At 51.1% G+C, this 25,594-nt stretch overlaps 7 protein-coding genes across 7 annotated transcripts; 3 read left to right on the forward strand and 4 right to left on the reverse strand.

The window, feature by feature from the left end:
• Positions 1 to 1,375: 1,375 nt before the first annotated feature.
• INS49_012054 (uncharacterized protein) lies at positions 1,376 to 3,194 on the forward strand (the record flags this gene model as incomplete). The annotated part of the gene is made up of 2 exons (XM_043172760.1): positions 1,376 to 1,543; positions 1,797 to 3,194. The coding sequence occupies 2 exons, from the start codon at positions 1,376 to 1,378 to the stop codon at positions 3,192 to 3,194; spliced, it is 1,566 nt and encodes a 521-aa protein (XP_043022057.1).
• Positions 3,195 to 4,193: 999 nt separating this feature from the next.
• INS49_012055 (uncharacterized protein) lies at positions 4,194 to 6,511 on the reverse strand (the record flags this gene model as incomplete). Its single annotated transcript, XM_043172761.1, has 8 exons — positions 4,194 to 4,394; positions 4,455 to 5,112; positions 5,241 to 5,268; positions 5,345 to 5,603; positions 5,667 to 5,782; positions 5,924 to 5,992; positions 6,155 to 6,299; positions 6,395 to 6,511. The coding sequence occupies 8 exons, from the start codon at positions 6,509 to 6,511 to the stop codon at positions 4,194 to 4,196; spliced, it is 1,593 nt and encodes a 530-aa protein (XP_043022058.1).
• Positions 6,512 to 8,346: 1,835 nt separating this feature from the next.
• On the reverse strand, positions 8,347 to 10,133 carry INS49_012056 (uncharacterized protein; the record flags this gene model as incomplete). Its single annotated transcript, XM_043172762.1, has 7 exons — positions 8,347 to 8,851; positions 8,928 to 9,265; positions 9,339 to 9,359; positions 9,434 to 9,774; positions 9,834 to 9,928; positions 9,979 to 10,037; positions 10,065 to 10,133. 7 exons carry the CDS (start codon positions 10,131 to 10,133, stop codon positions 8,347 to 8,349), a joined length of 1,428 nt encoding a protein of 475 aa, XP_043022059.1.
• A 2,816-nt stretch (positions 10,134 to 12,949) lies between these two features.
• On the forward strand, positions 12,950 to 14,297 carry INS49_012057 (uncharacterized protein; the record flags this gene model as incomplete). Its single annotated transcript, XM_043172763.1, has 4 exons — positions 12,950 to 13,080; positions 13,130 to 13,357; positions 13,410 to 13,565; positions 13,625 to 14,297. 4 exons carry the CDS (start codon positions 12,950 to 12,952, stop codon positions 14,295 to 14,297), a joined length of 1,188 nt encoding a protein of 395 aa, XP_043022060.1.
• A 515-nt stretch (positions 14,298 to 14,812) lies between these two features.
• INS49_012058 (uncharacterized protein) lies at positions 14,813 to 17,116 on the reverse strand (the record flags this gene model as incomplete). The annotated part of the gene is made up of 2 exons (XM_043172764.1): positions 14,813 to 16,900; positions 16,967 to 17,116. 2 exons carry the CDS (start codon positions 17,114 to 17,116, stop codon positions 14,813 to 14,815), a joined length of 2,238 nt encoding a protein of 745 aa, XP_043022061.1.
• An 879-nt stretch (positions 17,117 to 17,995) lies between these two features.
• Positions 17,996 to 18,764, reverse strand: INS49_012059 (uncharacterized protein; the record flags this gene model as incomplete). Its single annotated transcript, XM_043172765.1, has 4 exons — positions 17,996 to 18,081; positions 18,187 to 18,266; positions 18,336 to 18,498; positions 18,581 to 18,764. The coding sequence occupies 4 exons, from the start codon at positions 18,762 to 18,764 to the stop codon at positions 17,996 to 17,998; spliced, it is 513 nt and encodes a 170-aa protein (XP_043022062.1).
• Positions 18,765 to 21,716: 2,952 nt separating this feature from the next.
• On the forward strand, positions 21,717 to 24,640 carry INS49_012060 (uncharacterized protein; the record flags this gene model as incomplete). The annotated part of the gene is made up of 3 exons (XM_043172766.1): positions 21,717 to 22,089; positions 23,813 to 23,913; positions 23,972 to 24,640. The coding sequence occupies 3 exons, from the start codon at positions 21,717 to 21,719 to the stop codon at positions 24,638 to 24,640; spliced, it is 1,143 nt and encodes a 380-aa protein (XP_043022063.1).
• Positions 24,641 to 25,594: the final 954 nt, after the last annotated feature.

Consider the following 25,594-nt stretch of genomic DNA (forward strand, 5'->3'; position numbering starts at 1 on the left):
GTTCTCATGCTTCACATTCTGGTTGGAGATTGGATGACCGCTCGATCCATAGTCTCAGTGATCATGTTTTCCTCAGTCATTGCTGTGTGGTATTGTTTCACAGTAGCCGCAATTAGTTACGTACATTTATGTGGTGCATGAGCTTTCCAGGTGTGGAGGGTATTCGGAACGTAATTCAACTATTTGACATGATTTTCAGCTAGCTATCCTCAACCGTAGGTTCGGGACAACAGACTGGCGACTTGAAATTGCGTATTTATCTTTGCAAGAACCTTGTAGCATGAATACACGGTGCTCATCGGTTTCAGTAAACCACTCTACTGCTTGCGTTTAAGTGCAAGAAATGCGGCTTGTTGGAGAATATTTGTGTTGCAATCACGGAACAGATGCCGCGAACTGCCATAGGCTTACGGACATGGACGAGCTAATCATGAAGACACGGACTGGTTTTTGCTTCACAGACAGACCGTATTAATTATTTTCGTGGGAGATGTGGGCAGGGCTTTTGAAGAATCTTTCTACGCTAGTGAGCCCAGTGCTATACGCTCGCTGCTGGCTAAGGGATCGTTGAAAGTTCGCGTTACATGGGTCCGCGCTACAGCTTTCCACACGCACAACATGTATTACTTGAAATGCCCACGTGTCTATGTAGGCTATGTCAAGTACGAGTGTACGCTCCTTTGAATCACAGCCAAGCTTGGCTTCTGGCTCGCGGCGTTTTTCTGGAGTTGATGACTACCTGTGAAGGCATGTGATAGATCAGGCCCTGACATTTGACCCTAGCCTGCGCAAGGACATGTCACGTCGATAATGTAAAAGCAAAAGTGACAGAATATTTTATCCGCCAGAGACAAACCAGAGACTATTTAGTCTCGGGAAGAAGGGTTATCGCCGGGAGCTAGTCAGATTGGCCGGGCCTCGCTAGCAAGACCATGTGAGGGCCGAAAAGCTTCCGTCATATCTAAGTCGCGCGCCGAACAGCTTCAGTTGTGCCTCGAAACCTGCCTAGGTTGCGTTGTCGGTCTGATATGAAGCAAGTGGGGAGGCCGTCGGGACCGAGTCCAAATAGACCATATAGAGTGGAAAATCTGTCAACAGAATCAAGTGTAGACTGTCCGAGAAGTTTGCACAGACTCATTGATTATGATTAGTCTACCAGCCATCACTTCCAAATGAATGGCTAGTACGCAAGTGATTTTTTCCCTGATGCTTGAATATTAATGAGCTCTTCTCGTCGCTCCTGAACCCTTTCTTACTTTTCCGTTTTCATCTTGAACAACTTTCGAACCCACACGTGTCACCGCCTCACGCCTATTCAAGACCTTTCCCACAGTGTTACCACAATAACATCATCAACTCGGTTGGAAAAGCCAAGATGTATTTTCCCCGCGAGACCACGACTATGGTGACGGCACTGTCATCTACCATCACCCCCCATTCCACCTCTGTTCCCGGTCATTCAACACAGGCAACGGGAGTACCAGGGATCCCAGTTGCTACTGGTAACTTCGATGCATTCAAATTTGGTGCTCCGGTACCTGTGGTAAGTTCAATCTAACTTGACTTCCACGTTGGGTTCAGAGCCTTCTTAAATTTACTTGTCGTGTGGCCGCGCTTGCCCACGCAGCGCTCTGACCCCAAGACTTTTATTCGGCACGCATATCTCTTCATATAACTCCATCCCCCGTTTTGTCCATCAAGGAGTGGAAAATGTCTACTTCACATCCTTGCCTTCATCGCTACCCAGAAAGGATTCCCGCTCGATGCTGCGTCAGAATAATGCTAATGAGATCCAGCTTCCACTTGTATGGTCTCCAATTGCTCCAAGGGATGAGCCACCCTCGCTTCCCTTCCCATTCCACCCAGACATCGATGATCAGAAGTATTACCGCCTCGATGAGGATCCGTTGCAGGGCTGTATCAGGGACGCCATCAAGGAGGCAGGCAGGGAGCGTTGGCAGGAGCTCATCAGCAACGGTGGGTGGACGAATTTCCTGATCGAGAGCAAAGGCCGTGGTCTGGTGGGCCAGGATTCCAACTACGACGCCAATGAAGTGAACGGTCTGCTCCATCAGGTCCGTATCCAGGCAGTGGCCGAGAACTCGGGACTCGACCCGGCAACAAACGAAACCGAGAAGTGTGCCGCTTTGGTAAAGCGGTTCACCAGTGAGCAAATGCTGGATGAGATCATTCTCAGCTGGGCGGAGGACCAGGGTCACATAAGGAACTTGCCCCTGAGGAGGCCACAGCCCGAGAGACGGCATGTCGTCACCGACGTGATTGACAACGAGCGCCAGACCAAGATCAAAGTCATCGACGGCGTCATTGGCTACGTCCGCAACAACCCCAATGTTTCTGACGGAAACGATCACCAAATTCTGGTCAAAGTCGGAGATGACGCCATCGGCTTCCTCCCTAAGAGAAGTCATATCCCCGCGAACGCCACAGTTCCTGCCAACTCAACCCTGCTTGCCAATTCTACGGCTCTTCACAACTCGACTGACTTTATCGATTGGATCTTCAACCTAACTTTGCCTGGCAACTCGGCCGTCCCTGACAACTCGACCCTGCTTGCCAATTGCACGCGTGATGTTGACGAGTTACTTCACCTTGTCGATGACCTTATCGATTGGATCTACGAGCTAGGCTTGCCTGGAAACTCGACCGTCCCTAACAACTCGACCCTGCTCGCCACGGCGCCGAACAACTCAACTCGCCATCTCGATTCGCTCTTCTCTGGCAACTTGACTCGCCGTTTCAACCCGGCCTTGCCTGCCAACTCGACCTCCCATGTAAGCCAATTCGTTCGCCGCAGCCTCAACGCCGCATCCCTCGCCGAGGACATCTTCTCGGAAGTCGACGACGAAATCGCTGAGGGCGTACGAGTCGCTAGTCTGGCCGACCCTGACATTCTTGAGATCTTCGGGCAGGACGGGGACCGCCTCAAGGGCTTCCTCGACCAGCCGGTCGTCCGCGACCTCATGTACGCGACCACCAAGAAACACCACAACCACGGCAAGCACGGAAAGCACGGCAAGAAGGAGGATTCCGTCTGGGCCGACCCCAAGTTCGTGCTGAAGTTCATCAAGGACTCCGTGCAGGGCGTAAAGAACTCCGCGCAGATTGTGGACGGCGTCGTGCGGGCCGTCGAGCACAAGAGCCATTCCAAGCACAAGGGCCATTCCGGGCCATAAGGCATCCCTATGATGCTGCTGCGTTACAGTAACGGGGGAAGGTTTCTTAAAGGACTGACCAAACTTTCTACGGTTTAGAGTTTGTTTGCAATGATTGAGGGATGAACGCAATGTGACGGGCGTTGAACATCATAGTCTATGGCGGGAAGGCCTTTTCCATGAGATCCGTCAGAAGATCAATCAGGTGCGTTAGTTCTAATCCAGGTCATTCATGTAATGGAATTCAGTTAAACTGAAACCGCACTTCTCACTAAGTTGACTTTTCCCGCGTGCTATTGAACATCAAAACGTGTACTGCCAATCTCGCGAAGTCGGCCCGCACACCACCCCACCATCAGGGCAGCACAGGATGGCGTAGCAATCCCTCATATGTGTATGTGTAGACCCAGTAGCCGCTGTCATCTCCCTGCGTGTAGGTGGATGGCGAAGTTTCGGCCTTCTTGATCAAGCCTCGGGTCTCGATGTTTTCGACCGTGCCCTGGACGGGCAGATGTTATTAATGATGACACCCAATCCGAACACCCACACCCACACCCAACACCCGTAAACCCAACTTGCACACCTAATTTATATGCCTAATTTGACTTAGGTGTGTGGGTGTTGGGGTGTAGGTGAAAGACTTAGGCCGGGGTGATGAGCTCCGATTGGCTACAGTTGTAACGGGAGTTGATAGACTGTGTATCCTCCGTCTTTGCAGTTGCGAATTTCTGATTTCTTTCCTCTCCTCTTTTTGTCTTATAAGCTAATGGACTATAGACCCAAGGTATAGACTTAATCAAATAGCTATACTGTTTATGCTCATGCTCATAGTTTAGCTCCTCCATTGCGTAGCGGAAGATGTTTAGATCCCAATTGCTTTGAAACTGCATAAGAGCATTTCCTTCTTTCAAGATACGGGGTATAGAGCTATATGAGCAAAGTAGGTATCTCAAGTCATCATGCCTCATCTCACCAACTCTGACCATCCCATCTTGACTCCTTCATTCCATCCTAAACTTGTTACCTATCTACGATACCCTCCGTGGTATTCACGTGCTTCTCCCTGTCACGAAGCTCTGACTCGCTGGGATCCTTAATAATCATACCATCGACAACATGAGCTTCGGTCCGTGGACCGACGTAGTACTTCCTGCCTGCAATGAACCAGTAGACCAATGAGAAGAGGAGCACAAAGACCAAAATCACAACAGCGTAGTTCATCTACGGTCAAGGAGTTAGCAAATAAAAGACAAGGTAGGGCATAACGGAACAAGCACTCACAGTGTCCGCAGCAACGGGCCTAACCGTGGGGAAGAGGAAGATGACAGACACAAAGGCGGTCCAAGAGCAGGCCCAGACGTTGACGAAGAGGCTCGCAGGGCCGAGGTGCCAGGGCCCGCGCTCGAACTTGTTGAACAGGAGCTTGCACAGGATGGGGATGCAGTACGACCAGTCCAGGGCGATGGCGCACAGGTTGAAGATGGCCGAGATGGTGATGTAGCTGCCCAGCCCGATGAGGTTGATCAGGATGCAGATGAGGGTGTACAGCCACACGGCCAGGACGGGGGTGTCGGTGCGGCCCCAGATCTTGTACCACACGCGCGAGCCCGGCAGCATCTCGTCGCGGGAGAAGGCCCAGATGGTGCGGCTGCCGGCCTGCAGGGCCGTGATGCACACGAAGTTCATGATGATGAAGGCGGACACGGCGAAGAAGATGGCCGCGCGCTTGCCCATCACGTTGTAGTAGATCTGCACGACGGGCTGCTCGATGGCGGAGGCGAGGATGTTCTGCGACGGGTCGTCTGAGGTCAGGTCCAGGGGTCCCATGCAGAAGGCCAGGACGATGGTGAAGAGCCATCCGACGACGTAGGTGAAGCCGAGGGCCGAGGATATGGCAGTTGGGACGGTGATTGCTGGGTTCCTTGTTTCTTCCGCGATGCTGTCGACATGTGTTAGTTTACTTTATTCGTCTGGCGAATGAATTCTGTTCGTCTGTGTCTTCCAATCGAAGATTCGTCGTGAAAAAGCAAATAATAGAATGGTAGGCACTAGTAAGGGGAAACTTACTGCGCTGCGGCATCGTAATCTGTCATGACTGTGTTCGCAAATACCAAGTTAGCATCACGCCTTATTCGCGTTCTATTTCCTCCGTGATGTCTGCCAAGACTTACCCCATGCCACCGACAGGAATCCGAACAGGAAGCTGAATCCCGGTGGGTTCCATCCAGAGTCGGGGTGGACCTCAGTGAAGACGTAACTAGCCGTGTTCTTGTCCTTCTGGAGAACAAGAAGGGCGACACAGCAAGAGAACAGCACCGCAATGTGGATCACAGCATATGTGCTGGCGATCTTGGATAACCAGGCAGTATTCAGGCAGTTCACAAGTGCGTGAAAGACGGACAAGGCGGCCATAACCCCAATGATATGTCCCTACGTGCTGTCAGTTATTGTGACCAGTATCATGAAGTCATGCTGCGGTACGATAGATCTTACTTGCGTTGGCGAGTACGTGAAGTCGGATCCGATGGCCACAGCAGCGAGCAACATCTGAGACGCACCGTAGCTAGACGAGGCACTGCCACAGATCTGGCCAATGAGGTTGAGCCAGCCTATCCATTATACACATAATTAGCATTTCGAGGTATGCGCGTGTCCGTACGGTGCAACCTTCGAACGGAGCGGTACGGAAGGGAGGTTAGGAAAGGCCCGGTCCGTCGGAACGGAACCGGGTCAATGTGTAAGTCACATACCGTCGATCCAGGCAATCACGGGCACATACTTCTCCGGCGCGAGGTACTTGATTGTGAAGTACATGGCACCTGCGCGAAAATATAGTAGTTAGCATAATTCGCGTTTGCTCTTAGCCGTGTTCCAACGACTGTCACACAAGATGGGGACCATCAGTAGAGGCAGCGCACCAGAAGTCGGGTAGGCTGAGGCAACCTCAGAGATTGACAGAGCCAGACACATAGCCCCAATACCAGCAATCAACCAGCACCACACCGCGGACGCCGCGCCGCCGGCGTAAAGAGGGTAGGAGTAGGTCGTCATGACCGTGCCGTACAGGCCCGAGATGGACAGGGCGAAGCTGAAAGCGGACCACAGCCCGAACTCGCGCTTGAAGACCTGTTGATGCCGAAGGCAGGAGACGTCGTTAGACTGAGCGCACTGTTGAATGCTTACGCACACGCAGGACGCGTGGTCGCTCGTGTGCCACTCACGGGTTTGTAGCCCATGGCCGCAAGGGCTATGTCAGCATCGCTGGCATCTACTTTTTCGTTGGCCGGATCATGCTGATGGGGCGTCGCCGCGGCGGATATCCTGTCCTTGTCGGCCATGGTGGGAGTTGTCGCGTGTTACGTCGGGATGTGCCACTGCCGGCTGATCGAGTGTCGTTATCGGTCGGTGAGACGGCTTGAGAGGCACCCGCTGGTGTTGTTATAGAGCAAGCTCTGTCCGTAGTGGTGTATCACGAGACCAAGCAACTTCGGTTGATTGCGAATGTTGTGAGAAAGACTAGAAAAAAGCAAGCCAAAATTCGGGCTGCCAGCAGATCTAGAGGGAAGTGTGGCTGAAAAGATGAGCGTCGGCGTAAGCGAGGGGCTCTCGCCGGCATTTAATGAGAGCGGACGAGTAGACGCGGAATGTTGCACTTAGATGGCCCATGTCCCGGGGCGTGGCTGTTCTAGCGGGATCTAAGGCATCGACCAACGAACAAGCGGACAGAACAGCTGCGCACACCCGGAAGGATTCGCTGGATGGTCGGCCACCCATCCTTGTCTCACGACAGAGGCTGACAAGATTGCCGAGATAGGGCCATTCTTCATGTGACATGGGCAAGTCCCATTTATGATGCTGACGGTGCGTTAGGTGACCGACAGCCGTATGTATACTAGCTTTTTGGTCTCCCAGCTTGGAATATGTGGCCGAATTTCACTATTGTCCCGCCCCGTACATGAAGTCGGGTACCTGTAGGCGGTTCACTCGCCCAGACGGCTGATGCTGAAGCTTGTCGAGGCTTGACCGTGACTGGCATCTTGGCGGCGACGCTAGAGACGTCTAGACAACCAAGCAGGGGGCTAGTGGCGGCGACGGGTGGGTGGACAGAAACGGTTAGCTGTTGTCATTTGTTGGTTAGCACCCTGGTGACCACCGCCGGGCGAACGAGATTCCTGGCCCCCGAGGCACAAAGACAGACATGTTCATATCGGCATCATCACAATTTGCCTATCAGGGGACCGTACAGGGGTTACGAATTTGTCAAGCAACCTGTCAGTCCACGTGTGCACGAGCTGTGGGATCAAAGACGTACAAGGTTCCAATGTTTCAGTTATGGCTATTGGTACAGCATTCAATGACGGCTACTTATCGAATCTCCACTCCCACTCCCACTCTGGCGCCGTCGCTGTGGTCCCGACCGTCTGTGACGTTCAGGCCGGCTTAAAGTCTCAGCTCTCTCTCATGCTTCAACGGCCGACGATACTGATGCCGAAGTCTTGCCGACCACATTCAGAGCTCTTTTAAGTTCACAGTGCCTCTTGAGATAAGTAGCTCGATGCCATCAGATCTTTGCTATAGGAAGTATCTCATGGTATCCATAATATTTGTCTCAGAACCGTCCACATCGTGCATTCTATCTCAAATCAGACAAAATCATGGGCTTTTCATCATCGCCCTAGCCTTCTTGTAGACTGTGATGGATCCATGAGGTGATATTTGATGCAATAATTAAGCGAAACAACGGAGCTTTTGACCACCGTTGAGAATAATCATTAAATATTATGAGATTTAATCCTTGAAATCCGTGTGCCGCGGCGGGTTGGCTGGGTAATATTATTAACCAGTGACCATCAACAGACCCGGCCGCGGCTGACTTGGCAGCCACCAGAATTGCCGTGTGTTCACTTGTCTATTCCGCTGACTCTTCGGAATTACAATGGCGTTTTAAGGCCATCAGACCCAAGTCGCCATTAGTCACAAATTGGGATGGCAATGGATCTGGGGCGTGAACAAGACCGTGGTGTGGATGAATACTGAGCTCAGCTTCCTAAAGCAAATTCCGCTCTTATACAAGAAGGCGTTGGATTCTGGAGTGATAGCATTACTGAATCATTTCAATTCTGTAGGGGTCTCGTATACAATATAATGAAATCCCAAGACAATATCTCTGTTCTCAGCCTCCAAGGCCTCGCAACACCGGGCCTCCCAAGTACGTGTCAAAAGCTGAGACTACCACAAATAGCATTGCCAGCCATACCCACGTTGAAGCCATCTTAATGATTCGAAGAGCCCTGCCAAGAAACCAAGCCGCATTTCCGCCCTCAAGTGCAAAGTCTCCCCAGCGAGGAAAGAATGTCGCCCGCCAGAACGAAGAAGCCATTCCAGGCCAGGAAGCAGAATTACGACCTGCAGAGTTGATGTACCAATTGTTGCAACCGGAATTGAATACTGTCTGTGCCAGTGTCTTATCGAGCTCCGTGACGGATTGCGCCTCGGCTTCTTCTCTGACCTCTACCACGTCCGCGTAGCCGTCAATGACGGTCTTGAAGAGCGTCTTGGCCAGGTAGTCAAACTGCACTTCGACCGCGTAGATAACAGAATTGAACTCAGGGAACGTGTTCGGTCCAAAGAGCATGCCGAAATTGGGGAAGTTGTGGACGAATGTAAGCCTGTGCTCCCTTTTTGGACTCCAACTGATCCTTGATCGCCATTCCGGTTTTGCCCACGATTTGCATGGGAGTCAAGAAATTCGACCCTTGGAAGCCTGTGGCCAAGAAGATGATGTCAAATTCCTCTTCGTACCCGCTTTCGCTGATTATTCCAGTCTTGGTGACCTCACGGATCCCCTCCGCTATCAGGTCTACATGGTCCAGATGGAGAGACGACAGATAGTTTGGATCGAAGATGCGCCTCTTGCAACCGAGAGCAAATTCTGGCACCAAGACTTCGTGATACTTCCTTGGCGCTTGAGAGTAGATGTACGCCTTGGCATTCTCCTCGGTCTCCATGCGCTGTTTGACCTCCTTGGGCGAAGACCCATACGATGCCGCGAGGCTGTCGGTGTCCAGGAAAGTCTTGAGGCGATAATATCGCTACCAGAGGGGGATATATCGAAAACAGAAGCATTCGAAAGGACTGAATCGGTGGTTTGGCCGTGGATGGTACCATTGCCGGCCTCGTGCGAACCTATGTGTTGATGTCAGTCGCAACTGAGTCATGAATTGAGAGCAAATGGAAGCTAACTGTGTTAGTTTGAATACATGCTTGGCGACCGATGGCACAACCTGAGCCGCACTGCAACCGTTTCCTATGACGGCGACTCGCTTGCCCCTGTAGTCGCACGTGTGGTCCCATTGGGCTGTGTGGAATATCTGACCCCCAAAGGATTCCAATCCGGGGAGATGAATTTCCCTTGGAGTGGAAAAGCCCCCTACGGCAGTTAGGAGGATGGCATACTTTCTCGTCACCCTCTCTTTAGTCATTGTGTCAATGAACTCAACCTCCCATAGCTCCTCTTGGGATAGCCATCTTGCGCCAGTGCAAGCCAAGTTGAGCCTGAAATGCGAGCGCAATAAAAATTTGTCGACGGTGTTTTCGATGTCTGTCGCTTCTTTTAGTACTGGTGGCGGCATGATCCTAGACATGGGAAATGGTGCTCACATTGCAGTATTTCTGATTGATCGCACAACTCCTCACTCCAATCTGGATTCAAGTTGAAGGAATAAGAATAGAGGTGGATGGGCACATCAGAACCGCTTGAAGATGGTCAGCGTGTTGCTCAATCTGTGATGTTCTTCTGCCTTACCATCCAGGATATGTGTTGGCTTTCCACGTGCCTCCAATAGAATCGCGCTTCTCAAAGACCTATTCAGACTGTCAGCTACGGCATACATGTAGCGTAGACTTGGGCCTTGCCTCAAAGTCAGCATAGCCTAGCCTGCATTTTAATGCGTGGGCCATGGCGATGCCCAACACATTATAGATAATTCCGACGTTTCGATCCGTTTTCGTTACAGTTCTGAGCCTGATGTATAGATTAAAGTGATTTGTCACGCCACTAGCGACACTCCTGATGGGACTCTCCTGTCTGCCCATAAATGGCGCCGCTTGTAGATGACAACATAGACATGTGGAACCATATACGACCAAATGGCTGGCATTCGATAGCAAGGACATCGAAGTGTTTGACAGAGTCGTCTCGGACCAACCTATGTAGTATCTTTAGTCTACAAGTTGACCAAGAAAATGGTCCACTCAGCTCGGGACGCGGAAGTCATCATTGATTGTGATAGGTCGGTCTGGCGTCTGGGACAACCCAGCACTAAACCTATCTACCCCAGATTTGAAGACCCACACTTGCAGATCCCCCAGTCTCCATACTCACACGACAGCGCTAACGTATCCTTTCCCCGCAACTGAGTGGAATTATGCTTATCCTTTTCCCTGTATTTCAGCTGCAGACATCTCTACCACCCCTAGATGCATGTGGATCCCGAATACCGTTTGTACCAACCCTGGACACACATTTGAGTCCGGAGCTGATTTGACCGCGAATTGTACACCTTCAGCTATGGACGGAAAGAAGCATGTAACGACTGCTTGCACCCACTGTCGCCGAAGGTCAGTCCAGTATTGCCCTCGACTCGAGCGCCACCGTCCACTAATAAGAACTTGTGCTGTAGGAAAATCAAGGTTGGTCCCCAGTTGCCAGATCCAGTCATCCTCACACATTCTCCTGCTTATCCAATCACTGATCCTGGAAACTTCCAGTGTAACGGCGAGACACCATGTTCGCATTGTCAACTGAGCAAGCGCGATTGCGTCTACAACGCAGCCGACGACAAGCGAAAGTATGATTATGATTCCCCCGAACCTGAGACCATGTGCAAGCAGCTTGACTGATGCAAAGAGAGGAATACCAGCGAAAACAACACATGCTTTGCGTGCCCGACTTTCACAGCTCGAGCACACTTTACAAGCACACAACATCGAGCTCCCACCACAGACACCTGGTGACAGTGCGAATCGTGACCAGGACTCGGCACGAAGACGATCGGCACAGAGCATCTCATCCAGCCGCAGCAGTGACACTTCTCCCCACACGAGGGCTGAACCCACGGTTTCCTCAGACAGCATTATTGAATGTGATGAGCCAAAGCGAATGTCATCGATTATACCAAGAGAGAAGACTCCGCCATCTACCATCTCAAATCAACTCTAGTCGAACGATCATGCCCAGGCCCAGAATATTGAGGCGTGCCAACTCTTTAATGGGACTCGAACCATCCGGGCAAGCTTCGAAGCATACAGAACTTTAGACGATGCAATGCCGCTCAATGCAGATTCGTCACCCAGTCCAAGGTTGACAAATTACGCAGGAATCAGTCAGACAGAACCGACCGATCCAGACAACATTACTAGCTCGCTCTCGGCACGGATGGGGTCGCTTCAGATCGCAGAAGACGGCCAGCTGCGCTACTACGGCCCAACCTCGAACCTACACCTATACCACGCTGGGCTCCACTCCTTGTCACGATCTACCATCCGACACGTCGCCACAGAAGGTGCACAAGTTTTGGCGCGGGCTGGACCGGATCACCCTGTCCCCCCGGATGTCGAGCGCCACCTGGCGGAATTATACTTCGCATGGGAAGACCCGGCAATAAGTCAAAGTACCCAGTCACGCACACACCCCCTCCCGCACAGCCGTTTCCCACCAAAAGCCCGATTTCAACCTATTAATAACTAAATCTATAAAAACATAAAAACATAATAAGCACAAATTAATTTCAAGAACTTTTTATATATCTAAAATAGAGTTTAATGATATTTATTATATACAGTTAATATAAAAAAATAAATAGAAATAGAGATTTTGTTGGAAAAAAGTTACCATTTTTGCAGCCAAGACCTCTGACTCGAGCAATTTTGCAGTAAAAGACCTTTAACTTATCAACATTTTTAATACTTCTATTTGTTTAATATTGTTAAAGATTTATAATAATTACTTAAAAATTAGATTTATACTAAATATAAATTCTTTTAAATATATATAAACTTTATATAGTTGTGGTATATTTATATATTTAGTTATTATATAGCTGAAATCGGGCTTTTTGGTGGGAAACGGCTGTGCGGGAGGGGGCGTGTGCGTGACTGGGTACTCTGACTTACATGTGGTTGACGAGGAGGTCTTTCTCTTGGAAAGGCAGAAGTGGAAGTCTGGGCATACCAATACACCATACTACTCTGAGACACTGAATAACGCCATGCAAGTATTGACTACCAGTAATCGTCGACATAGGTGATTAACATGTTCAGCTGTGCAATTGGGGCTAGTCTTGCCACTGGTGAACGAGGTGCAGTGGATATACCAGGTCCCGAGTTCTTCTCAGCCAGAGCCAGAGCTCTGCTCGATGTCGAGATGGACAGTCCCAACGTGGCAACTGTTCAGGCGTTGGTTATCATGAGTGCTACTGAAGCAGCATTTACTCGGGACGCTCGAGGCTGGCTGTACAGCGGTAGGTTGATACATGTCCACGCAAGAAGACAAGGAAACTGATGAGAGTGATAGGAAACTGATGAGAGTGATAGGAAACTGATGAGAGTGATAGGAAACTGATGAGAGTGATAGGAAACTGATGAGAGTGATAGGAAACTGATGAGAGTGATAGGAAACTGATGAGAGTGATAGGAAACTGATGAGAGTGATAGGAAACTGATGAGAGTGATAGGAAACTGATGAGAGTGATAGGAAACTGATGAGAGTGATAGGTATGGCTGTGCAGCTCAGTGCCCACCTCGGGCTACACCTTGATGTGATAGAAGAATACCGCAACGGAATGCTGAGTCAAAGGGACTTCGACGTTCGAAGAACTACTTTCTGGGGTTTCTTCATCCATGACAAGTACGAGTAATGCACCTGGTATTGTAGCGTCATGCTAATGAAGCGATAGCATGTGGGGCATGTATGTGGGAAGACCGTGGGGCATTAGCATACGCGACATCTCCGTCTTACGGCCTATGAAGGAGCTTGACGATATCAGGCGCAATATATGGAAACCATATCCACCCATCAACCCCCAAGCCCAGCTTCCTAATGGGGGACTTCTGGATCTGCTGGACTCTTGTACAGACGCCAACATCACCTTGTGTGAATTTATGAGACGGATAAATAGGACACTGTGAGCTGACCTCACCCTGAATTCGAGACACTTTCAGCTAATCTCGACATAGATACGCTGGAAGACAAGTAGGACTCGACGATCTAGTCCGATTCTTACGAGAAATGCGGCAGGAATTTGAGTCCTGGAAAGACGGTCTTCATCCCCAGTTGCGCATTAATACACTGAACACAGAGTCACTCTATCTTCCACACGTGATACAATTACAGTGGGTATAGCTTGTCAATTGACGAGCAATATATTCTACTCACTGACGCCTTCGAACAGCATGCAGTTCTACGCCGTGCTGATATTCCTCCTGCGGCCCTACTTCTCTCGCGACCTCCTGCGTCTTACCCAGGCGATGCCATCCCAAGATGACCGCATAGCTGTGGCTTCAGTGCGTGCTGAGTGCATCTCGGCCGCGCACAATATGGCGGACGCCCTGCGATGCTACCGAAAGCAGTACTCACTCAAGTACACAAATGTACAAATCGTGTATCTGATTTTCACGGCGTCATTAATCCACGTCTACAACGCATGCACTTCAAATTGCAGCCCGCAGGAGTCACAGGAAGCACTCGACGATCTACAGTTCTGCTGTCAGTCACTCGGTGAAATTGGCGAGTGCTATAGAAATGCCACCCGAGCGCTGGACGTCGTCATACTCGTCAAACGAGGGTGGCAGAAACTTGCAGCAAATCGCACCGTGGCCAACAGCCAAAAGAGGGGGAGGATGACGGGGCAAGGCCCTGGTGACCATGGCGAAAGCGGTAGCTCGAGACTGGCCAGGAGACGGGCTTCACTGTTAGTTTTTGACCCCTCCAATCCGCCGAGATTTACCACGCCTACCAATCTTGAGACGTTCAGGACGACCGCGGACAATAACACATCGTTGGGCAACTTTCCGAGAGAGGGTGGTGATATGTACGACGCTTGGCATCTCCTCAATTGGGCGTAAATAGACTCGGACCTGTTGGCCGGGGTAGACTCGACTGCACAAGCACTAGATGGTGCAGTTCCCGGGATACTCGATGGAGAGGAGAGTGGCGCATTCACGATCTCCTAATTTTGCAGACAATACTAGAATCCAGTTAGGGTACAGGAGCAGCCCAGATGATCTGCGGGCTTCTTTTCCACCGGGTGGGGTTGAAGCGGAAATCCATTTCCGCCACCAAAGGTTAGCAACTTCGATTTGCTAACACGCGTGAGGGGTGGACATTGGCATTCGGCCAGCCGTGGGGACGTCTCACACGTATCTGAGAGACCATAGGTTCATGCTATACATTTTCTGAATTCTGCAAGCTTCCTGCGTTGAGAATCCTCATCCTCCCCCCAACGTCCAGTTGCGTTGGGTTTCTGTGACAGAAGCGATCTAAAACACGAGTTGGAATGCAAGTCTCTTATGGAAGACAGGCCCTCATGAGTGTACGGCTGAATTGGCCTCCAAAGTCGGCAGGCTCACAAGCTCAAAATCTACAGATCACCGAATGTCTCCTCGAAACCGTCCATGGCTCCGCAGATAGCCAGGTACACCTCCTTGGCGAGCTCGACAAACGCTCTCGCGGCCTTGGGCTTGCCAGCCCCGCGCCATGCCTCCTGGCTGTACATAGCAGCGTGCACAACCTCCGGGTGCACGACACCATTCGTTCTGTCGATGGAGGCCTCTGAGTTCTTCACTTTCACCCTGTATCCCAGGTCCTGCATCAATCGAGTTGTGGCAGCAATGTCCAGCGTTGGCGACAGCCCTGCCTGCAAGGCAGAGAGGCTGGCCTGAACCAGCCACAGGTCAAGAGAAACGCAATCCAGGCGAGGAAAGGTTTCATACATAGGCATCTCATAGTTTGACTCGAGACGCCTCAGAATATCTTTTCCCTGGGCAATCTTGGCCGCGCTGACTGGCTGGCCGAAGTTGGCTTGGGTCCTTGGGTTGGCGGCAATGAAACCCCTGGCCTCTTGCACGATCCGGTCTCTGGCTGCGAAGACGGAAGCTGGCAGCTTTTTCTCCAGCTGACACAGCGGGCAGTCGCACTGAAAACCCCACAAGCTGAGTTTCTCCTTTCTCTTTGGGAAGCTCGTTGAGGCTGGTTGGTACGATGTCAGAATCTCCTCGCCGGCTTTGATGTCGCGCACAGCACGCACGATCATCATGTCGCCTATGAATGCCCGCTTTGTATTAGGCAGGCAAGAGTGATTCATGTAGGAGGCGCGCAGCCAGATCCCGCTCGACTCTCCACCCCGCTTTTCCTCCTCGTCGATGCTGGATCGAATGCTTGGACAGCCAAATCCGTTCAGCTCGGTAATAGCTTGAACCTGGAAGACATCAAGAACAACAACGCCGTCAAGATTTCTGACTTTGTCTCCCTTGAACCTGTCCCCGTCAAAAAGATCAAAGAATTTCGAGGCTTGGTCTGGGTTTCGTCTCAACTTGTCGATAGTTTTGTACAGGCACTCAGCGTGTGTGCCATACTCGACCCGGTCGGTGTTGATGTTGATAAGCAGTGAGTATTCCTTGCCGAGCTCGTCCCCAAAGCGCACACAAAATGCCTTCTCGACCATGACAAGATCGCCATGCTTGATGTTCTTTATGGCGACCAAGCCCCGGCCTCGCTTTCCAGCGGGAGCAATTTTCGTGTTACTGGTGAACGTAGCATGGTCGAGCTTTTTGTGGGACGCGGTAGCATTTTGAGCCATGGCAGCAAAGTTGTAATCGCCCTTCTGCTGTTCAAGAATCCGCAGCTTGGTCCGTGTTAGGTCAGCTTTGACAGTGTCGTCTGTAGGATCGAGGCGTAGAGCTTCGTCTAGATACTCTCTGGCCAAGTCAAAATTGCCTAGCTGGTACTGCGCTCTTCCCGCGCGGAAATATGACTTCACGTTTAGCATCTTGGCTTGGTGTGGAGTATCATCCCCGGCAATGACAGATGCAACGGCGTCTTCCGAAGCAAACTGGTATTGGCCCAGGTTGAGGCAAACTTGAGCTCGGTTTCGATGGAGGGTTTGACGCAAGTCTGTGTGATTGTCGGCCTTGGCTAAAGCTTTGGTATAACATTCGCCAGCCTCCTGCCAGTGGCCACGCTTGAAAGCAGTGTTTCCCTCCTCTTTTAATTGAAACATAGCCCTGGCGGCCTTCGGGCCCTTCCTCCATTGAGGCGGAACCAACGAGTCGTGAGGTTCGAGCAAAACGAAGTCGGAAGGGTGGTCCACCCGCACCATGACGCTACCGTCGGCTGTAGCCTTGAAATATGGCTCCTTCACTGCGACTATGGCTCCCTTGGGTAGAACTTTGTCCATCGGGGATGCAGAGGGGAGATTGTAGACTGAGAGACGATCGACGGAGCCCTGAACATCTTCGACGGCATTTTGAATGGACGAGATGCGTATGGGCTCACAAAAAGTCTTGACGATGAGTACTCGGCCTCTGTGGTGTGTCTCTAGCTTCAGGTCGTGCAACAGAATGGACGTGAGACTGGAGATGGGCTCGATCGACGGTGGGTAGGCTTCTCCGATGAACGTCGTCCTCATGTGGTGCTGATTCATCAGAGCCATCATTTTGGCGTTGAGAGACTGGGCAAACAGAACTTCGTCAGTACCAAGCAGTGCATCGTTTTGTTGGATAGAGCAGCACATTACCCCAGCGAAGAACTGTTCTTGGAGCTGCGCGCGCGATCGTCGCATTGCCTGGGTCGGCTTCTGGCCAGTTCGAGACTTGGCCTTCTTTAGCAACTCTTTTTGCTGCTGCAGCTGATCGAGCCGAGCCTTGAACTTCTTATCCTCGTCCATGATGTTTGTGTCGGGTTTGTTGATGCTGTTCAAATTGGTGGTTGCAGCTGATGCTGCCTTCGTCCGAGTTGGCTTCAGAAAAGGTGCGAAAGGAAGTCGGGCGTATGGAAAGTGATTCGATTTGCTTGTTTGCCGTCTTCTGTGAATTGACCATGCGGGGTAGCTCCAAATGCGACCATGTATTGACCTGGAAGGAAAACTCTCCAGAGAGCAAGAGAGACAAACGAAGACAAAGTTCTTCCAAAACATTGCGTACCTGCAGCAACCCGATTGCCTCCAGGCAACCGAGAGATGACTTCAACGCAAGAAAAGGATCCCCACTCATTCAGATGTCATTTTCAAAATAGCTTGGATGGTACGGTCGCCAACTTTGTCCTAAACCTCCTCGTCGCCAACGGGAACCCGATTGCAGGCGAAATAACTCACGTGACAATCGTCCAACCTGTGCCTGGCGAGCGGGACGACGCCTTCACCGTTCCTTCTTAGCTCCCGGTCAGGACTGATCAAGTGTATTCAATTTACGCTCTTTAATAATTGTATTCAAGATGCTCAAGGAGCAGTCTGCCACATATTTGTGGACGACTGTAGCCCGTTGCACCATGATCACGACTAAATTCACTCGCAGGCATGGAGTTCAAAGCGGGTAGCTACTTGAAAACCTTGGATGGTGCTGGGCTCTCCAATTACGGTGACGACAATGCCATGAATAACACAATCACCTACGTACTGACGCACGTGTACCAGCAGCATCATATGAATCTGTGCGAGTTCGAAGAAACAACCTTTCCTTTTCTGCTATATGTCATGTGTATCACGAAACTCAACGATAGAATACCCAGATGCTAATGAGTGTGGTTCCAATCTCGATGCCTTGGGACTTCAAATGCCTGGCCTTGCTCTTGCAATATTGACCATGACCACAGGGGCCCTGACGACGCGGTCGTTATAAGCACCCATGCTAGCCACTGCGCAAGATCAACTAGCAATTGGAACCCAAAGCAGCTGTTGGGACCCAGTTAGAGATGACAGAGAGTACTACTGTGGAATTGGCATTGGATCCTACTACTTACCAAGCGTGCACCTGCTGTCAGTGTAGTATCCGTTGACCCAGCAGTCTTTGGCCAGCGTTCGATCGGCCTTGTCCCACGAGCTATTGGACAGCGCATGTCAAAAGTCCGGACAGAAAACAAGGCACGAGAGCAATTAGAATAAATCTCACCAGTTCGTCACTCCATTGATAGTCACGCATTGGCCCTTGACGGCACACTTGAAGCTGTGTGACGAGCCAACCTTGAAAGTGGTAACAATATCGGAGCTGGTATTGGGGGACTCGCGGCAGTTGACTGTGGAACTCGAGCCGATGATGTTGCAATCGATGTTGCCTATTAGGATTCAAGGTGTCAGGCACATGGACACTACTAGAGAATAGGTCTGTTCATCTTTGGAAGTACTGATGGCACTTACGTCGGAAAAGCTCGTTGGGTTCGTCACGCCTCTCCGAGAAGCCAGCGACCTCTACCCAGCCGTCAGGAGCAGCCTCGCGATCAACGAGATCAGCTCCGCGCTGTTCAATAGGTGAGGCCAAGATGGCCAGAGGCGTGCAAGCAACGATGAACTTGACGACCTGCATTTTGGAAATTCGGATCATGTATGAAAGGACAATGGGCAAGTGATAAATGACTGTATCGATTGAGATAGTGCCGCGGTCATCATGCTCAATATGCTTCTTTTTGGAGCCTTTTATACTCGTGAGGCTGTTCGAAGCACTGCTGTAGCCAACGACTTGAATCCAGAAATATTCCACGATCTGGTGCTTTCCTGACACATGAACCCACGACTCTGATGATTTGTTGCGGTCATTCTGCCAAGTCAGGTCGCCAAGCCAATAACGGCGATGCACGTACTCGGAGATGTCTTGAGGCTGATGAGTAATAGTCCCAGCACACTAACTAGAAGAGAGCAAAAGCCTTCCAGAACTATATTACCTAAGTCCTCACATAACCGGATAAACTCAACACACATATGTAAATACAGATGCGCTGGTAGCAGGTAACGTTGCCACAGCCTTGCCTCCCCCGTCCGAGGTAGTATAGTATCGTGCAGCCTGCATCAACTCCAGATCCATCGCTCCTGTCCCCTGCGTGCCTGACAAGGTGAAAGGCTCTAGCCCTGCACCTGACAGAGCGGCTGAGAACCCATCGCCCAGCCAAAACTAAGCTTTCTCGACTAGTGACCGTTATTTGGGGAAAGCCTTGAACGCCTCACGGCGGCCACCACCGACCGTTGGAGGCGAACGGCCCGGCTGGAACGCGGGGCGACTGCCGCCAAGCACGTAGGAAGCATCGTGAAGGCAAGTATGGTCCATTTGTAGTTGGTTTCGCTTGACTGACTTCCGAGTTCTGTCGTAAACCCCCTCCAGACTAATTTTAAGCGTCGCCAGGACGGACTAGAGCCTCGCGAGGGACGCTTACTGCTGCGCTTCTCGTAGCTGGACAACCTTGCACTATACTCCTTGTGTAGGGATTGGTCAACTAATTTAGTAAGAGTTTACTTGTTTGGAGGTTAGTGTTCGGCGAGGTAGACGCGACATAAGCGCTAGTGTAGCGATGATACCTAGTGCAATATGAAAGCCGCATGTAGCAGAAGGGGGTTTCGAGGTCTTCCCCTGGAAAGCAGAAGCGTGCCTCTTTTCACCGCGGCGACCCTGTCCCTTGCAAGGAAGTTTGGGTCATTTCGAGCTATATTTGTCCATTGTTTACCTCGGGCAGGGAAAAGGCCTCAGGCTGGAAATTAAATCACGCACCCCTGGGAAGCTAAGAGGTAGGGCAATTTCCTCACTGGACCTTGGGTAGCCGAGGACGCGGTGCGGCCGGTGTCAACTTCTAAGAAGGAAGGGTGTATGAGATTCGGTAAGTTCCGTCGCTACTCGACGGGGAAGAGTATGTCTAGTCTGCGTCCGAGTCGGCGTAGTAGTGGAGGCGGTGTCTGCGGTGATCGTCGTGCCTCCCAAGCCCGAATAGCTGGCCACATTCAAGCAAGCAATGATGTGCAGTGAGTGGTGGCTTACACCACTAATTCTGGGACTTGAGTTGTAGTGCGCGCGTCTCGAGGTGTCGAACGGAAGCTGGGAACCATGTAGCACGCCGTGCACATTTCAACAAGGAGAGGGTCGCGAGCATGTGACGCATGTCAGGAAAGCTCATCCTGGTTGCGGCTGGGTGACAGAAGCAGCTTAGGAAGCTTCACAGCCCACTAGCTGACTCATGGTAGTTTGTTGGTATTTCTGTTTGATACCACCTTCCCAATCAGTCGTCCTGAATGTATAGAGAATTAGGAAGGAGTTCTAGAACCCTAACAACATCGAGTGTGGCGTTGTGTTGTGTTGACCTCCACGGTCACGCAGAATGGCAGTGTCCCTTGGTCTGACGTGAATCAGACTTTTGGTACGGCTCGGAACGCTTGCAATGTCCATGGCCGGCGGTCAGATGAAGGTGTTGGAGGAGACGTCAACAGGCGCAGCAGGCGTCAGCCCTGAGCAGTGTGTACTTGATACTTGTCACTCTGGAGGTGTTTCTTGTGCCGCATCCGTGCCATGAAGCGTCAGAAAGTAGTGTCCAGAGAATGTTGAGAGAACAGGTACTCGTACCTATAAAATGAGATGGTACACCAGTACATCATTCACACCAGAGCTACAGCCAGCGCATCACCCAGGACCCAACACCTACACACCCAACACCCAAACACCGAGACCCAGACACCCGATTCACATACCCGATTCACATATCTACCTAGTATACCAAATTAATCCTAGGCATTTAAATAGCCACAAGCATGTGAGTTGAGTGTGTAAATTAGGTGTGTGAATTGGGCGGGCGTGCTGGCGGTGTACCGTTGTAGCATTGCAGGTGCGAATATCCGTTCTCATTGTTGAGGTCCTCGGTCTGTCTACGGGCCGCGTCTCTGGCGACCAAATCTCTACGTTCAGAGGCATTTTGCAGTGTTAATTCGACGAGTTCGGCGTGAGGTGTGACATCAGTTGCTGACCTGCAGGTTTTGCCGGACCATCACGACGAAACGGAACGTGGGACGAGTTCCAAGTTCTCTGAGACACGGCACTCAGACAGTGAGCATTTGAAGAAATTGAAGGTAGAATATGCGGCCAATACAAAATGGGGATTGCTATGTGCGCAGTGCCGCCGCCCCCGCGGTCCCAGTCCAGCCCCGGTCTACTCATCCTCTGGCCTGAGTCGTCATTTCTTTCGTCGATTTGGGATTGCGTTTGCAGCGTATCGTAAGGGGCTGAGGGCAGGACGCCTACTGCTGCTGACCGCCCCCACAGACACCAGACGTTGTACGGGATATCAGAAACTGCATTGTCGACAATGTCATATATACAAACACCAGCGCGAACTTCACCGATGTACCTGGGGGACTAACCGTTCTTCCCAACACAACAGGCCCTAAAAGCTGTCTATACGGCTCCTCTAACGACTGGTGGCCCGTCTTCAAGCACTCGACACTTCCCATCATCATACTTGCTACCAATAATCTGACTGCGCACCAGTACGAGACTTGCAAAGAATCAGCCAACTATACGGCCATGGTATGCCCACGCACGTGGTGGCTGAGCAGCATATACAACGGAGGCAACGCCTCTGTCGCATCCGTCGATGCCTTCATGAAGCGGGGGTTTGATAGCTTGACCGCCCAGCTACGCACAATCGGGGAGGACTGGGACGGCAACAAGACGGTGGCTATAGAAACCTCCTATGAGATGGTCGTATGCATACAGTTCCGCTGGGAGTGGCTGCTTTACCCGCTGGCAGTGGTGGCCGGCACCTTGATCCTGCTGTTGGCCATCATATTAACTTCTGGCTTCATGGGGCGCAACAGAGAGGTGATCTGGGAGGCTTCGATCCTCCCGTTTTTACTCGATGGCCTCGAGGATGGGGAGAGGAAAAGTGGCAGGGAACGTGAGCCGGAAGGCGCACTCAAGAAAACAGCGCAGCCGCTGCGGGTTTGATTGACTTCCGGACACGATTGGTGGAGATTGCATACCAGCTAAAGCAGCGGAAGGGGTCTATCATGACTGCCAATAAATGACAGATGGGCGTTCGGGACAGTTGCAGGGGGGCGGGGAGCGTATTACGGCAGATTGAATCAGCGGATACTCAGGCATGGTGGATCGATGGAGGATGGGAATCGGAAACTTGGATGATCGAGATTCTCAGAGCAAGGTCGGGAGAGGTAGCTTGTACCAATACGAGAGTCATTATGAGCCGTCTCGATCTACGAACAACAGGACACCTTGATAGCAGCTGTAGCTGTGTGAGCATTATCGTCGTCTTCATCTAGGGCTTGGGACACTTTGCTTTATTGCCATCCTGCGAAGGGCGTAGGGGATGATGTGTAAAATAAAGGACTTCACAAAGTCGCCAAATGTAGATATGTTGCAGCTAAAGGATACAGGCTCTTCTCCAGCAATTACTTGTGCGAAGTGAGAAGCGTGGGATGATCTAATGCAAGTCAGGAGCCCAAAGTAGTTTGAGTCTGTCCCACGGCATCTAGGTAGTTTATACTAGATAGACGTTCTGTCGTTCAGATGACAGCCCCGTTTTACTAGGTGCCATGCGCGTTAATAGCTGTTGACGTATATCATCAGGAAATACATCTGGGCGCACTCCACATCAGGTGTCTATGAAGCTGAAGACTGGGAACCTGTCAGGAAATATCCGATTCAAAGCGAGCCTGGTATCCATCTCGGCCCCCGGCAACCTCCCTGATAACAAGATCCGGGGAGGCTCGGTGTATGGGAGTGGGAGGTTCGGGGAATACTAGGTTCGGGTTATCGTTCAACGTGGAAAGTCAACGCGACGTGCGTTCTGAGGAGGGTTCCCGGCCCCGGCCTTCTGCATCCACCATCGCGACTAAAAGGGCAGCGTTGAGACAATTTCAATACTCCAGTCTGTTAGCACAACGCCGGATTTGAATTCAATAGAAACATCGTCCTGTGCTCGAGGCCTTGAGTATTATGATGCAGCAATGTTTCCGGGATGGTAGTATTGTCTTTGAAGTGTGGCTTTTCGGGCTTATCGGGCTTGCCTTCCTAAATCGTTTGTGTGTAGACCGTCTCGGAGCTACGATCAGGCACGATTCGGGAGCCTTGATCCATAACATGCAGAGGATATCATCATTGCCATCTAGGTCATGAGATGGAGAGCTTTGTCTTAAGCCGAGCATTTCCGCTCGACGTTCGTATTGCCAGTATAGGTCTATGAGCATCTGTTGTGTATATATCAAGCTCGTCCAAGACAGAGAGTTTCAGTTGTAGACTTTACATAGGCAATTAAAAGCAAGCACATAATTTTCAATCCAAATCAAAGGACCTGAACGCAAACACTATCTTCAAATTATCGTGATGGCTTCTCAAGCTGACTCCGTCGATATGTCCCTGTTCTACGGAACACCAGAACAAAAACAAACCTTCAGCAATAACCTGGTCACGATGTTGAAGAAGAAGGGCTGTATCAAAGTTCAAAACCACAGAATCCCGGATGAGATGATCCAAGCACTATTCGAATGGGTGGGTAGGACTCGAGTCCTTTTCCTTGGAGTCTTAGCTTACCAGTAGACAGACACGCAAGTTCTTCAATCTTTCTCACGATGAGAAAATGACAGCTAAACACCCTCCCCAAGCCAACCCCAACCGTGGGTACAGTTACGTTGGCCAGGAAAACGTAGCTGGTATTAGCGGATACGATAAGGGACTTGGTCCTGGCACGACCAAAGATGTCAAGGTACGAAATGTCTATGCAGTTCAACTTTATTAACTCATTCGTCTAATTATTTTTGCAGGAAACTTATGACATGGGAGCCGCAACAGATCACCTCGTGGACAACATCTGGGTCGCGGAGGAAGCCCTTCCCGGCTTCCGCGCCTTCATGGAGAAGTTCTACGACGAGGCCTTCAGGACCGAGATGGAGCTCCTGTCCGCCATCGCGATCGCGCTCGGCGTCTCGGAGCAGCACCTCAGGTCCCTGCACAACAAGGCAGAGAACGAGTTCAGGCTCCTACACTATCCCGAGATCCCGGCCTCGACCCTCGCGGACGGCACCTCCACACGCATCGCCGAACACACCGACTTCGGCTCGCTCACCCTGCTCTTCCAAGACTCTACGGGCGGGCTCCAGGTCGAGAATCAGGACCAGCACGGCACCTTCCACGACGTGATTTCCTCCGCGAACACAGATATCATCATCAACATCGGCGACTCGCTCCAGCGGCTCACCAACGACACTTTCAGGGCTGCGTGCCACCGCGTCACTTACCCCCCAAGTATAAAAGCCGGCGATAACAAAGTAATCCCTGAGCGATACTCCGTCGCCTACTTTGGCAAGCCGAACAGGGATGCTTCGCTTCTGCCACTCCAGGAGTTTGTCACTGCTGCTACGCCGTGCCGCTACGATGAGGATATTACGGCTTGGGAATGGAACAACCGGAGAATCCAGAGGTTGTTTACGTAAAGGGCGCCTTCGTTGACGTTTGTGGTCAAACTATGTTTCCATCTTACAAAGCTGAGGATCCTGCATGATGGGCTTTCACTGAATATTTATACATAGCAATGAACAGAGAAGATCTTGGCAAGCCGTGTACGATGGCAGCTTCATGGGCGGGGTCGAGCTGGCAACCACATAAATCGCACGTACCAGAACTCTATTCCTCATTTTACCATTGGCGCTGTTTTCTTTGACCCAATCTCCTGGCTCATTGCTCCCTTCTTCAAGCTGTGCTTTTCACTGCGGACTCTTCACGTCTTCTAAAGCATTATTGCCGCAGAAACCATGTCCAGGAGAAAAATTCATCGCTTGGCAAGCCCGTGATTGTGGAAGCGAGCGCGTCCTTCTATGGTTCAAACAGGTACCAGCCATTGCCTACTAAAACCCACATTCGCCTCCTGATCATCAATCCCGGCACAGGCGAAGATGCCCTTTCTGGCAGCATAAAGACGGTTGACTTCAACAACCCAGATCTGGCTTCGTTTTGAAGCAATATCTTATACCTGGGGCTCAAATGGAAAATATCAGTCCATCCTCATCCACGAGAGGTCTTTGCCGATCACGACAAGCAGAGGCATTTCATCAAACGAGGCTCCTGGAGAAACCTCGCACTCTGTGAGCCGATTCTATCTGTATCAATCAATATGACATCGTCGAAAAAGGCTACCAGGTCTCCGCCAAGGGCCGCATTTAAACAGACAGGGCATTAATGTGGGCGGAAGCTGTTTGGAGCTGCATGACGTAGACTCGGAGTTGATGGCTAGCTGTGGAGGAGAGGCAAATCTCGGCCGAGAAGTCGGCGGAAATTAGGTAATGATAACCAACGGCGATTTCCGATACGTAGCCGGGGTCTGGAATCAACGATTAGGGATAAATCGATCTCAACTCGCGGAACTCCCATAATACCCGGCTCTTCCATTG

Source organism: Diaporthe citri, assembly GCF_014595645.1.
Source record: "Diaporthe citri strain NFHF-8-4 chromosome Unknown scaffold_6, whole genome shotgun sequence".
Taxonomy (NCBI): Eukaryota; Fungi; Ascomycota; class Sordariomycetes; order Diaporthales; family Diaporthaceae; genus Diaporthe; species Diaporthe citri.